Genomic DNA, 13602 nt, shown 5'->3' with positions numbered 1-13602 from the left:
CATCCGGCATCAATGACAACCGGCATATAAAATTACCCAACTTTTCAGATGATTTTCAAGGGTTAAAAAGTAGTCTTATACGCCAGAATATACTGTACTTGCATTTACTGATGGCCAAAACGGTACAATACTCCACTGAATGTATGAGGTAGCACTGTCTTTACCAACCCCAGATGAATGTTCCCTTTCACTTCCTGTACCGTAACAAATACATTCTTCTAATTCACTGCAAGAACATGAATATGGATAAATCAGGCAAAATGACCAACCTTAAAAAGATGGTTTTATTCAGCACAAACAGCTTTAAATACATTGTCCCATACAAGTAAGAAAACATTTGATTGGATTCATGGTCATGATATATCAAAGGTTTCATGGACAAGTTGCATAATGGCACAATAAAAAATGAAATATCTTTAGATATTAAGACAGGAAGAAGTACGCTACAGCCTAAAAACAATCCACGTCCTACAAATACTACGTTATCCGTTCAGGGACAGCACTTTTCGTATACGTCTCGTCCTCCTTATAAATGCAATGGAGAGATCCTTCATTTTTAGGTAGCACCATTGAAAGCATTTGCCAGCTGCTTACCAAGGAATACAACTACCAAATAAGGTAAAGCTTTTTAACCCATCTGCTGCCAGAGGGCTTCAGAATATATTATCCAGCCACGCGTTTCGTGGGCCCTTGAAAAGGGCTCAAGGTAGTGTCGAGTGCAGCACTACACTGTGTAAGATACTTTGATGATTTCACAGCACAGTATATAAGTAAGGCTTTATAGAAGTGTTAAAATACGCAGAGCAATGTTTCGGGATGAGACAATGCTGCTTTCGTGGGATGGTTGTGAAATGCATTTCCATGGATAATGCTGAAGGTTGAAATATGATGACATGCTGCATTACAAACTGTAGCTTATGGGATAAATCACAGTCCAGCCGGCCTTAGCTCTCCCTTATGGAGGCATCGGGCTCTAGAAGTTGTTGTTTTTTTAAGCTGACCATCTTGACCCTTTCCCTGATGTGTTCTGCTGTGGAGGCCATATCGCTTGGACTTCCGAAATACTGTTCACTTCTGAAACACAAAAAAAGACAAGCCCTTTAATATACATATTTCTTTAACTTTGTGACACAGATTGTGTGTTTATCTGCCTGACTTATTGATGAAAGTGACCCTGTAATAAATCCATAAATATGAATGGATAAGCCCCTATAGATACTGGCACTCTGCATTTGCCACAAAATGTTTCATGTGACATTTAGTCTATTGTACTTATCCAGTTTTTTGAGAGAACTTAAAAAGGAACCCGAAGTGTGAGACCTATGGAGGCTGCCATATTTACTGGTATTTCCTTGTAAACAATACCAGTTACCTGGCAGTCCTGCTGATCTTCCTGGTCAATAGGGTCTAAATCACACACCTGGAACAAGCATGCAGCTAATCTTCTTAGATTTGTCATAGACATCTGATCTGAATGTTTGTTCAGGGTCTATGGTTAAAAGTATTATAGGTAGAGGCTCACCAGGGCAGCCAGGCAACGAGCATTATTTAAAAGAAAATAAACATGTCACCCATATCCCTCTCACCTTGGGTTTCCTTTAAAGGGTACCTGAAGTGAAATATGGCAGGATGAGATTAATATATGAATGTTTAGTACCAATCCTTCTTAAAACTTGTCTGTGTTCACCTTTTTAAGTTTAAAGAGTTAATAAACCAGGGCTGTATATGTGCAGTCAGTTCAGGCTTCCTTTAACAGCTTTGTAGGAGTACATGTAGATTCCATTGTGGATGATTTTGAGCTTTGTAGTATATGTGGATTTGGTGTTGATGATTAGAGCTTTGTAGGAGTACACGTGGATTCGGTGTGGATGATTTTGAGCTTTGTAGTACACGAGGATTCGGTGTGGGCGATTCTGAGCTTCGTAGTACACATGGATTCGGTGTGGGTGATTCTGAGCTTCATAGTATACATGGATTCGGTGTGGATGATTTCGAGCTTTGTAGGAGTACATGTGGATTCGGTGTGGATTATTTCGAGCTTTGTAGGAGTACACCTGGATTCGGTGTGGATGATTTCGTTGTGGATGATTTTGAGCTTTGTAGTATATGTAGTATATGTGTAGTATATGTGGATTCGGTGTTGATGATTAGAGCTTTGTAAGAGTACACGTGGATTCAGTGTGGATGATTTGAGCTTTGTAGTACTCGTGAATTCAGTGTGGATGATTTTGAACTGTGTAAGTGTACACGTGGACTCGGCATGGATGATTTTGATTTTGAGCTTTGTAGGCATACAAGTGGATTTGGTATGGATTATTTTGAGCTTTGCAGGCGTACATGTGAATTTGGTGTGGATGATTTTGAGCTTTGTAGGAGTACACGTGGATTCGGTATGGATGATTTGAGCTTTGTAGTGCACGTGAATTCAGTGTGCATGATTTTGAGCTTTGTAAGTGTACACGTGGACTCGGCATGGATGATTTTGAGCTTTGTAGGCATACAAGTGGATTTAGTATGGATTATTTTGAGCTTTGCAGGCGTACATGTGAATTTGGTGTGGATGATTTTGAGCTTTGTAGGAGTACACGTGGATTGGGGGTGGATGATTTTGAGCTTTGTAGGAGTAAATTTGGATTTGGCGAGGATGAATTTGAAGCCAGCATGGGTATCTGCAAAGGGTTATAATTCTCTTCAATTAACTGCCTAAGCGTTACCTTTCCCCCTTAAAACTAAACCCTTACTGACAGCTAACCTTAACCTCACCTCCAAGATCAACTCCTCCTTGACATCTAACTCTAGCCTCCCCTAGTGTCCCCTTCCAATTGCCTTACACTAGCTTCCTCTGTATTAACCTTTTCTTGTAATCCTTGTATGTATACCTTGCTTCCCCTACCTATCCTTCCTAAACCGTGCACAATCCTATTCAATAGCCATATCTAGAACTCACTAGCAATCTTCTTGATCCTAGAGCATAATACCAAAATGGTCATAGCTGGCACTGTGTCTCCCCGAAAGCCAATATTACACTGGCAACCACTAACTCCTGCTAAACACTAGCATTTGCTACGACACAGCCAAGTTTTATCATACTGTTCATCTAAAAGGGTTTATCACACTGCAAGGACAAAAAAGACCTATTTATTCAAAGGAAAATAGGAGCAAAACCAGTATAAAAAGTAAAGGAGAGGCTCATATCAATCTGATTGATCTGAGCAATTGCTCCACTTTTGTTCCAAACTTCCTTGCACTGCATTTGATAACTCGATAAGTTAATGAGTTCCCAAACTCATTTACTGATAGGTGTGACCTAATGGAGTCTATGACCTACCTTATCTTTACTATGTTGAAACAAAAACAGGACTTTCTTAAAGGGCCACTATCGCGAAACACTTTATTTTTAAGCACCCCCATAGTAGTTACTGCATACAGAAGAATCACTGGGTAGTTCCTTTTAATTGTTAGTGGGGGTTTTTAAAATCCATGTGAGCCCTGTATGCTGGCTCAGTGCAGAGAGGATGGTGCTGAGCTCACGGACTCAGAGCTAACTAAATAAACAAACAAACAGTCTTATTTTCCTCACCCTCCATCACATAAATCACCAGGACCACTTGTGCAGTTTCTCTTGTGGCTGACCCTCCCACTTCCCCCTTTTCTGAGCAATCACCAGGGCAGCTTTCTGCTGCTGGAGCCTAACGGAAGTCCAATCGCTACAGTTATAGGAGGTAATGGAAAAAAAAATAAAATAAAGACTGCTCGTTTATTTATTTAGAGCTTCCAGAGTCCTTCAGAGTCAGTCAGCGGTCTCTGCACTAAGCCTTGTATCCCAGCATATGGGGCTCACGTTTGTGTAAAAAAAACAATTACCGTATATACTCGCATACAAGCCGAATTTTTGACCCCCAAAAAGGGGGCCAAAAGTTGGGGGGTCGGCTTGTATGCGAGTCCTGTTTGTGGTGGTGGTGGTCTGTGGCCCCCCAACCCCCCCCTCCCGCCGCTGCTACTATTACCTGCTCAGACAGCCAGCGGCCGCTTCTTCTAACCCGGGTTCCCCTCTCCATTCTCCATGCGTAATACCGGTGTTTCACAGCAGCGTGCCCGGTGCTGCTGCTGTGACGAGGCAGGGGGCAGGAAAGAGCAGTTCCCCTGGTAATGGCGATGTACATCGCCGTTACAGGAAGCCACGCTCTTTCCTGCCCCGTCACAGCAGCAGTGCCGGGCGCGCTGCTGTGAAACACCGGTATTACGCATGGAGATTGGAGAGGGGAACCCGGGTTAGAAGAAGCGGCCGCTGGCTGTCTGAGCAGGTAATAGTAGCAGCGGGGGCCGCGGGGGGGAACGGGGAGGGCTCTATACTGGGGTACTATACTAGCTATACTGGGCACTATACTAGGCACTATACTAGCTATACTGGGCACTTTACTAGCTATACTGGGGCACTTTACTAGCTATACTGGGGCACTTTACTAGCTATACTGGGGCACTTTACTAGCTATACTGGGGCACTTTACTAGCTATACTGGGGCACTTTACTAGCTATACTGGGGCACTTTACTAGCTATACTGGGGCACTTTACTAGCTATACTGGGGCACTTTACTAGCTATACTGGGGCACTTTACTAGCTATACTGGGGCACTTTACTAGCTATACTGGGGCACTTTACTAGCTATACTGGGGCACTTTACTAGCTATACTGGGGCACTTTACTAGCTATACTGGGGCACTTTACTAGCTATACTGGGGCACTTTACTAGCTATACTGGGGCACTTTACTAGCTATACTGGGGCACTTTACTAGCCATACTGGGGCACTTTACTAGCCATACTGGGGCACTTTACTAGCCATACTGGGGCACTTTACTAGCTATACTGGGGCACTTTACTAGCTATACTGGGGCACTTTACTAGCTATACTGGGCACTATACTAGCTATACTGGGCACTATAAGAGCTATACTGTGCACTTTACTAGCTATACTGGGGCACTACCTACCCATACTGGGCACTATACTAGCTATACTGGGCACTGCCTACCCATACTGGGCACTATACTAGCTATACTGGGCACTGCCTACCCATACTGGGCAGTATACTAGCTATGCTGGGCACTACCTACCTATACTGGGCACTATACTAGCTATACTGGGCACTATACTGGGCACTATACTAGCTATACTGGGCACTATAGTAGCTATACTGTGCACTTTACTAGCTATACTGGGGCACTACCTACCCATACTGGGCACTATACTAGCTATACTGGGGCACTACCTACCCATACTGGGCACTATACTAGCTATACTGGGCACTTTACTAGCTATACTGAGGCACTACCTACCCATACTGGGCACTATACTAGCTATACTGGGACACACTGGGGGGATCATACGGCCTCCACCAATCCAGCATTTCCTACCCCCGGCTTATATGGGGGGTCAATAATTTTTTCCTGGTTTTTCAGGTAAAAAGTTGGGGGGTCGGCTTATATGCGGGTCGGCTTATATGCGAGTATATACTGTAAAAGAAAATACACAGCGATTCTTCTATATGTATGCAGTAACTAATTTAGTGGTACTTAAAAACCAAGTGTTTCGCGATAGTGGTCCTTTAAAATAGAGCCCCAGAATGTGCTACATAAAAAATACCAAAAACTACCAAAAAGTCCCGTATATGTCTAATACAGGATGTCCCTAACTTACGAACGCCCGCTGAAAACTGTGATGTCGGGGACCCGTTCTGTGTCCTCCGCTTCCCTGAATAATGTGAAGCAGCGGTAGCACAGCTGAGTAGGCTCACCTCATCAATCAGCTCCAGCGGCGATCAGCGACCTCTCCTCTCCTTCACTCCTCCCCTAGTGAATGCTTCTCCTGATCACATTATCAGCAGAAGCCGGCACATGGGGAACAGAAGGGAACACATTGGGGGACAAAAGGGGACACATGCGGGATGCAGGGGGACAATAATTGAGGATGAACATCTACAAAATGCTCCTGGACCATGGACGCACCAGGTTTTGTATATTTTTGTTTTCCCTGTTTTTTGCCCTTTAACCTCGAGGACCGTGGTCTTAAACCCCTTCCCAGTGACCAGGCCATTTTTTTTTACTAATTAGGCCACTGCAGCTTTAAGGCCTAGCTGCACGGCCACACAACTCAGCACACAAGTGAATCCCCCTCCCCCCTTCTCTGCCCAAAGAGCTTTCTGTTGGTGGGCTTTGATCGATCCTAGGGTGTTTATTTTTTATAAATATTTATTCTTTTTTTGTAAATAAATAAAAGCATTTTATTATTACATTTTATAACCCACCCTCCCTTCCTCCTGCCGGCAGCCTATGACAGCGGATCGCTCCTGTCTCCCCCTGGGGGACAGCCGTGTCACGCGGCTGTCCCCTGTACAGTGCTGCCTTACATCACAGTGCTGTACAGTTATTAGACAGCGGTTTCGGCGTCTAACAGTCTCCTAGCGACGCACGCTGCTGGGAGACTGATGACGGAGCAGAGCTCTGTCATTCAAGCGGGGATGCGCGCGCATCAGCGTGCGCAATACCCTGCAATCTCCGCCCCTAGCACTTCACGCCAATTGGTGTGGAGTGGTCCTGGGGCTGCCGCGCTGCTCATGCTAATCGGCGTGAAGCAGTCGTTTATGGGATAAACCTAGGTTCACCTGACAGTTCGTAGCATCTTATATGCTGAAAAATATGTTAAGTCTCATATCAGTTACTGCAATCAATCTTCCAGTGCCATTTTCCCCTTATATAAACATGCTTAAAATACTTTTGAAAACACCATTTCTGCATTTTAAAACAGAGTATCACTGGTGTGAGCTTGCCAGTCAAACCAGCAGGTGGTGCTCTAAACAAACAGCATTTTTCTATCTGTGATACAAATAATGTTTTCCTCATTTAATAAAAAAAACAAAAAACACAAAGTGCTTAAATTCTTTTTCTAAATCAAATACATGCCTAAATATTCCCATTGCGGTGAATCTCGCATCTCATATCTTTTAAAAAAAACATGCCCTAAAAAGGAAACTTAAAATTGCAGAGGAAAGTACAAAGACATGACTTACCCGTCGGGATAAATGACAGGAACGGTTAATCTATCCAGCAGAGATTTCCCCACAGCTTCCACTTCATCAAACTGTTCAAAATCCAGCACTGAATCCGGGAGCTCCGCACTCTCCTGTAAGATCTGGGAGAAGGAATTAGAGACTAAATGAAATATTCAGGCTTACACAGAAAAATTAGGTTGTTAAATAAGATTTAAACTAGAGAATATATTTAAAATATGAACAGTTTTTGCTGAGTGGTTAGCACTCCTGGCTTGCAGCACCAACTAAGGACATACTTGGTAAGTATTCAGCTATACAGCTCAGCCAGGGCTGGTACACACCTTCAACTTTCATTGGCCAATCACTGACCAATTTTACCTCCTCAATGTAGTATGAGGGTTTAATTACACTATCTGCTCATAGTATTAAATATATGTTGATCCTTATACTACACGGAGGTAGTAAAATTGGTCAGCGATAGCCAATCAAAGTTGAAGGTGTATTCCAGGCTTAAGACCTGCTGACACTCTGCTAATTTGTAAGCTTTGCTGCTGCAGAGTGCCTGAATGTGACTCCATTTTAAGATGTAGACGCAGCTGACAGCTGCACACATGGCTCCGTCTTAACACTCAACTCAGTACTAAAGTATGTAGAGATAAAACTAACTGCCCCTTTGCTGTCCACCCAAATCTGATTAATTCTGGTGGAGTTCTGTCCTTGAACGGGGACAGATGTTCTTGAGACGAGCTCAACAGGCTGCTTCTGTAGACTCCGTGCTCGCAGAAAGAATTTCCAGACAGACAATAGAAAGAAATTAAAGAAAAATGAGGAGCGCTCCGTAGTGTGTTCACATATATGAAGTAGGTAAACACAATGATTAAAAACACTTACTGGAAAGTCGTGTATAGCGAGCCTATCAAGGGGACTCGCCCCAATGTACATCCTCGGGTTGCAACCTGTCCCTCCCCTGTGGCCAACAATGGTGGTAGTCCAAGATGGTTACTGGACTGCAGGAACCTCTGTTGTGCATTTGTGTGCCAGCAACGTCTCAGCGTGTTTCAAAACAAGTTGAGGCGTCACTGGCACACTACTTCCCAACGGAGGCTCCTGTAGTCCAGTAACCATCTTGGACAACCACCACTGTTGGCCACAGGGGAGGGACAGGTTGCCACCCAAGGATGTACATTGGGGCTAGTCCCCTTGATAGGCTCGCTATACACGTCTTTTCAGCAAGTGTTTTTAACCATTATGTTTATCTACTTAATAAATGTTAAACTACAGAGCGCTCCTCCATATGTTTTTTTTCCATATAGCTGCTCATCCACCCCTTAACCGGGGTTGAGGAGCTGCTGCAGTAGAATGTTTTCTGCCTATTACCATCTGTGTGAGTTTAGTCCAAGATTTCACATCACTTTTTGCCACAGTACAAGAAATGATAATGCTTGCATTGCATCATCCTCTGAACAAATGGCAAAAGTTAGGATTGTGTTTCTTATATAAAAAAGTACAAAAAAAAAGTCTGCTTTTCAAACAATTCTAAAGCAGTAATTGGAGTCCATCATAAAGCCACTTGTATGTTCCTGCAAATGGAAGTCAGCTGTATTGTGCAGGCAAGTGGGCAAAGAGAGCTATGCTGAAGTGCCCATGACCTTTTTAGCGGCTGGAATTACTTGGCTCAGGTCATATGCAAATAGGTCTAACCTTTTCGGCATTTGAGTGAAAAGCAAGCGCCATTTCCAGCCGATGAACCCTCTCTTCTGAGGTTATCGTAAACTGCTTCCATACTCTGTTAAGTTTCGGCAGTGTGTCTCCGGATGACCTTGACGTACATCGCAGAGACTGACATAATACCACGGTGGCTTGCAGTAGCTGTCGCCCGTAATCATATGTACTCTGCAGAGAGGACAGGAGAAAAAAAAAGGAAATTATGGGGAGAAGTAAGACAATCATTTGTTCTTGTTGTTAAATTGAGGAGGTCAAACGCGCTGTCACTGGTTTCCAACCTCCTGTTCTCAACAGCAAGAATAGATGCTAAATATTTTTACATTTCATCATCCTTCATTAATGGAATGGATTAATAATGAAAAGAAAAAAAAAAAAAGTTACCAAGAAAAAGTCATGCTGCATAAAGAAAGAAAAAGCACACAACGGTCTCATTTTTCCAACGACCATATATACTCTAGTATAAGTTGACCTCGTGTATAAGTTGACCCAAGTATTTGATCCTAAGCTGGAATTTTTTGATGACTCAAGTATAAAAATCAACCCAGGAAAGTATGCCACTTCGGAATGCATACAGAGAATGGAGGGTGACGCTGGGGCACGGGAGGTGCAGTAAGCCTCTGCACAACTCCCTACAAACACTGTACTCGTCATTTTAATTAAATATATTTAGCGTTAAAGAGGACCTGAACTTTTGCACACAGGGATGCTCATCACGAGTAACCACCAGTGGTTACTCGTGATTCAAATGAAGATTAATTGCTGCAGGTGCATGGCGGCGATAGAATTACCTATAATTCTGCGTTGTAAGCCTCACACCAGCGCAGGTCCTCCTTCCGGCTTGAAGGAGGAAGTGCCAGTAGTAAGGCTTGCAACGCATCCAATAGGACACGTGCAGCCTCTTTGGAACGCAGGGCAGGCGGCGGAATTATAGGTAATTAACACCTTATATCCCCGCCGCGAACCTGCACCAATTAATCTTCATTTGAATCACAAGTAACCACTTAGTGGTTATTCGTGATTACTCGTGATGAGCATCCCTGCTTGCACAGGACAGAAGGAAAACAGAGAAATGCACCCCCCTTTATGTATTTAGAGAGTTTAGCCTGTTTAGCATGGAGGCGTAGTGGTTAACGCTCTTGCCTTGCAGTGCTAGGTCCCTGGTTTAAATGCCAGCTAGGTCAACATCTGCAAGGAGTTTTCATGTTCTCCCCGTGTCTGTGAGGGTTTCCTCCGGGCACTCCAGTTTCCTCCCACGTCCCAAAAACATACAGATACGTTAAATGGACTTCTTCTAAATTGTTTAATTTAGTTTAACTTGATCTCTCCCCTGTGTCAGCTGGCTGCCATGGCAGATAAGCTCATTCGAAAGCACAGTAACAATATGTCTGCTTCCATGAAAGCAGGAAGTAGACACACTGCATATTTATTCTAGGATTTGTATGTAGGGGTGGCCCTGATTAGGAGAACTCATGGAGAAGCATGTGATCAGTTTGAACAGCTGAAAGATTTGTAAGGTCCTGATTTGCTGTGATGACTTCCTGGTTTAACACATGATCAGGATCAGCAAATCAGAAACTTACAAATCTATCAGCTGATCAAACTGACCACATGCTTCTCCATGAGTTCTCCTAAGCAGGGGCATCCCTATTTGTATCACCTGTGGGGGTAGCAGCTTCATTCGCGGACGGTGTCCTGAATAAAAAGGCTACATGCACCAGGTACAACAGCTGGCGAGAGCAGCGATTGGTGGCTGGGTCAACCGAAACGGGGGAAAGAGATTGGCTCCTACCACTACAGCCTGTGGAGGTTGAAGAATTATATGTCGCACTACGTTCAAATCAGGAGATTGTGAGCGGCTCCTAACCCTGCAGCCGGCGGGGGTTGGAGCATTACGGGCTGTCAGATCGGGATCAGTGGATTCGCAGCTTGCAGGGGGAGCAGCATTACAGAAGATGATGAATAGAGCAGGGAGGGCGTAATCTGCAGCCAGCGGGAAGCATTACCGGTGGCAGAACGGAGCAGAGGCACGCTTGATACTCAGCTACAAGTCAGAAATTTGGGTCTGATGCGAGTATAAGTATCCCCCCCCCCCCCACACACACACACACCCTTCACAAAAGTAGAGCAGACTAAATTTCTTGACTTATATTCAAGTACCGTATATACGGTACATACATATGTACAACGACCATATGGTTTTAGTTGGTATTTGGAGTCATGCTTCAATTTTTTCCTGCCTTGTAATAGAACAGTGTACAGTTTGGCAGATGTCATCTGATCCAGCTATTTACACAGTCACAATAGACAACTGACTACTGGGTCCTCAACCAATGTCTGTGGCTCACCCATTTCTCATTTAGAGACCAGATGATGCTGCTACAGATACTAAAAGGGTTTTCTCAGCCTCTACAGCTCTCTGGACATAAATTTATTTAAACGACCATTATTGCGAAAAGTTTAAACATTTTAAATACACATGTATATGAAGTGAATTACTTCCAGAATAAAATGCACTATAAATTACGTTTCTACTATGTTGCTTGACAGATTTGACAGGTTTTGGACTAGTTCATCTGTTCATGGGGGATTTTCTGTATTTCCTTTATTCTTTACAAACATACTCTCTGGAAATTATCTATAAAGGATGCTAGTGGGCCTTCCTACCTACTTGCACACTAGTTTGGCAGTTGGAGTAATCAACTGATGACATGAAAGTGCTTTTGAAAAAAAGATAAACCCTTAGAATCCCCTACAAGGAGACGAACTAGTCCAAAACCGGTCCGATTTTTACAATCTATCGTAAGTGATAGCAACAGAAAATAAATTCATAGTGCATTTTACGCTGGAACGGTTGTACATTTTATACATATGCGCATCAATGCATTTTAAATTGTACAATTTTGGGATATAGTGGTCCTTTAAACTAGAAATCAACTCAGAGTAACATTTCAGGCAGTGTTGTCATTATTACACTAGAGTCTGACAAACAGACTTGACAGTAAAAGAAAGGAATTTACACTGTAAAAAAAAAAATATGTATGAAATCCTCTGTGTAGGGGAGTGAGTCTGAAGCGAGAATAGATCTCGCTTCAGACCTCATATATAGCAGGGGCACGTGTGCCCCTGCTAAAACGCCGCTATAGCGCGGCTTAACGGGGGTCCCTGTCCCCCCAAACCCCCTCCGTGCAGCGGGGGATCGCTTCCTGGTTGGGGCAGGGCTAACCGCCGCAGCCCTGCCCCATGCGCGTCTGTCAGACGCGTATCTCCGCCTCTCCCCCGCCCCTCTCAGTCTTCCTTCACTGAGAGGGGCGGGGGAGAGGCGGCGATGCGCGTCTGATAGACGCGACTGGAGGCAGGGCTGCGGCCGTTAGCCCTGCCTCCAGGAAGAGAGACAGCCAGCGACCATTTTCTGACCATCTTTTGCGGGGGGTGGGTTGGGGGTGAAGGGACCCCCGTTAAGCCGCGGCATAGCGGCGTTTTAGCAGGGGCACACGTGCCCCTGCTATATATAAGACCTGAAGCGAGATTTAGTCTCGCTTCAGTGTCTCTTTAAGAAGCAGTACAGCTAAATGCAAGCTACTCGGATTTCCTTGGTAGCTTTTTTTCTATTGGGAAGAGCAACACTTATGGGATTGTCCCTTGATTGTAGATGCTTGGAAAGAAGTTTGCGAATTTGTGGGATCTACTACCAAAACTCATATCACTCCTGAGCCATTGATCTGTATACTGGGTAATGTACACACTCTGGCCTCCTCCAGATCGCAGAGATACATAATTGGTCTACTTTTGTTTTACTCAGGAAAGCGATTGTGTTATAGTGGAAGAAGCCTGCCCCCCCAACTTGCCAGAAAAAAATATTTAACAATTCCCTCCATCTCTATAAGGCTGCCTACATAGCAAGGGGATGCTAATCCAAATTCCAAAAGGTATGGGGGCCTTGGCCCTCCAATAAAGATACTGTATAATTATACAAATATAGGTATTGTTGATCTCCGCTCTGACGACTGAGTTTCTCTTTCTACTTACACACTCTGATCTACTACCTGGTCTCCTTGTAAACGCACAACTATCAGCCCTTACCCTAATCTTGTTTAGATAATCGTAAATTGTTGGGCTCCTGACACTTGTATAACTATTATAAATGATAGAATACCGGATTTGTACCTATTACTTCTGGCTCCCAACGGCATGGCATACTTATCAATGTAATAATGGGTGACATGTTGAATCATTACTTATCCTTTTTTGTGGTGCTACTCTCCCGTGTCTCCTCACCTGCGTGTGCTGGAGCTTAGGAATTTTTAGTTCATGTTTATTAATTTATGTTTAACTTTGAAAATTTAATAAAAAGAATTTTCAAAAATAAATAAATAAAAAATAACGCTGTTGTTTAAAAAGGTTGTCTGGATAGGATGTACAGCTCATATACAGACCCCGACGTCGCCAAGGCAATGAAACTGACATACTTTGTGTTCAGTGATAACAGCTCTCTCTCTCTCCTGTCGGAACGCTCAAAGTGCTTTAGCTGACGGGAGAGGAGAAAGATCTATTAGCCTAAGTGAACACAGACTACATTCTTCCCTTGCCTATTAGAGGCACCAGGATATGTATCTGGGATATAAATTATCCTATTTAAATGACCTTTGTAAATGCCAGCACTATCTAATATGTGTTGCGTTTCCTAACAGAAACTTGCTACTAAGGAAATCACAATAGCCTAATTCCCCTTGAATGTATTGATTTTGTTTGCAAGAGTTCCTAACTTCAGTTACACTTTAGTGTTTGTACAGAACGAACAAGGGTTGTACCATTTAAGGTTTTTATTGTGG

General features: G+C 43.6%; 1 protein-coding gene across 1 annotated transcript in view; it reads right to left on the bottom strand.

Moving 5' to 3' along the window:
• Positions 1 to 265: 265 nt before the first annotated feature.
• SESTD1 (SEC14 and spectrin domain containing 1) overlaps positions 266 to 13602 on the bottom strand; it is a 203110-nt gene continuing 189773 nt past the window's right edge. The window contains exons 16-18 of the mRNA XM_068245429.1: positions 8750 to 8941; positions 7067 to 7188; positions 266 to 1074 (exon numbers count right to left, since the gene is read on the bottom strand). Of these exons, the coding sequence (XP_068101530.1) occupies positions 945 to 1074; positions 7067 to 7188; positions 8750 to 8941 (444 nt within the window). The 3' untranslated portion in view covers positions 266 to 944. The remainder of the gene's footprint in view (positions 1075 to 7066; positions 7189 to 8749; positions 8942 to 13602) is intronic.

Source organism: Hyperolius riggenbachi, chromosome 7 (genome assembly GCF_040937935.1).
Source record: "Hyperolius riggenbachi isolate aHypRig1 chromosome 7, aHypRig1.pri, whole genome shotgun sequence".
Lineage (NCBI taxonomy): Eukaryota > Metazoa > Chordata > Amphibia > Anura > Hyperoliidae > Hyperolius > Hyperolius riggenbachi.
Note: the sequence above shows the minus strand (reverse complement) of the source record. Positions and strands in the feature narration are given on the sequence as shown.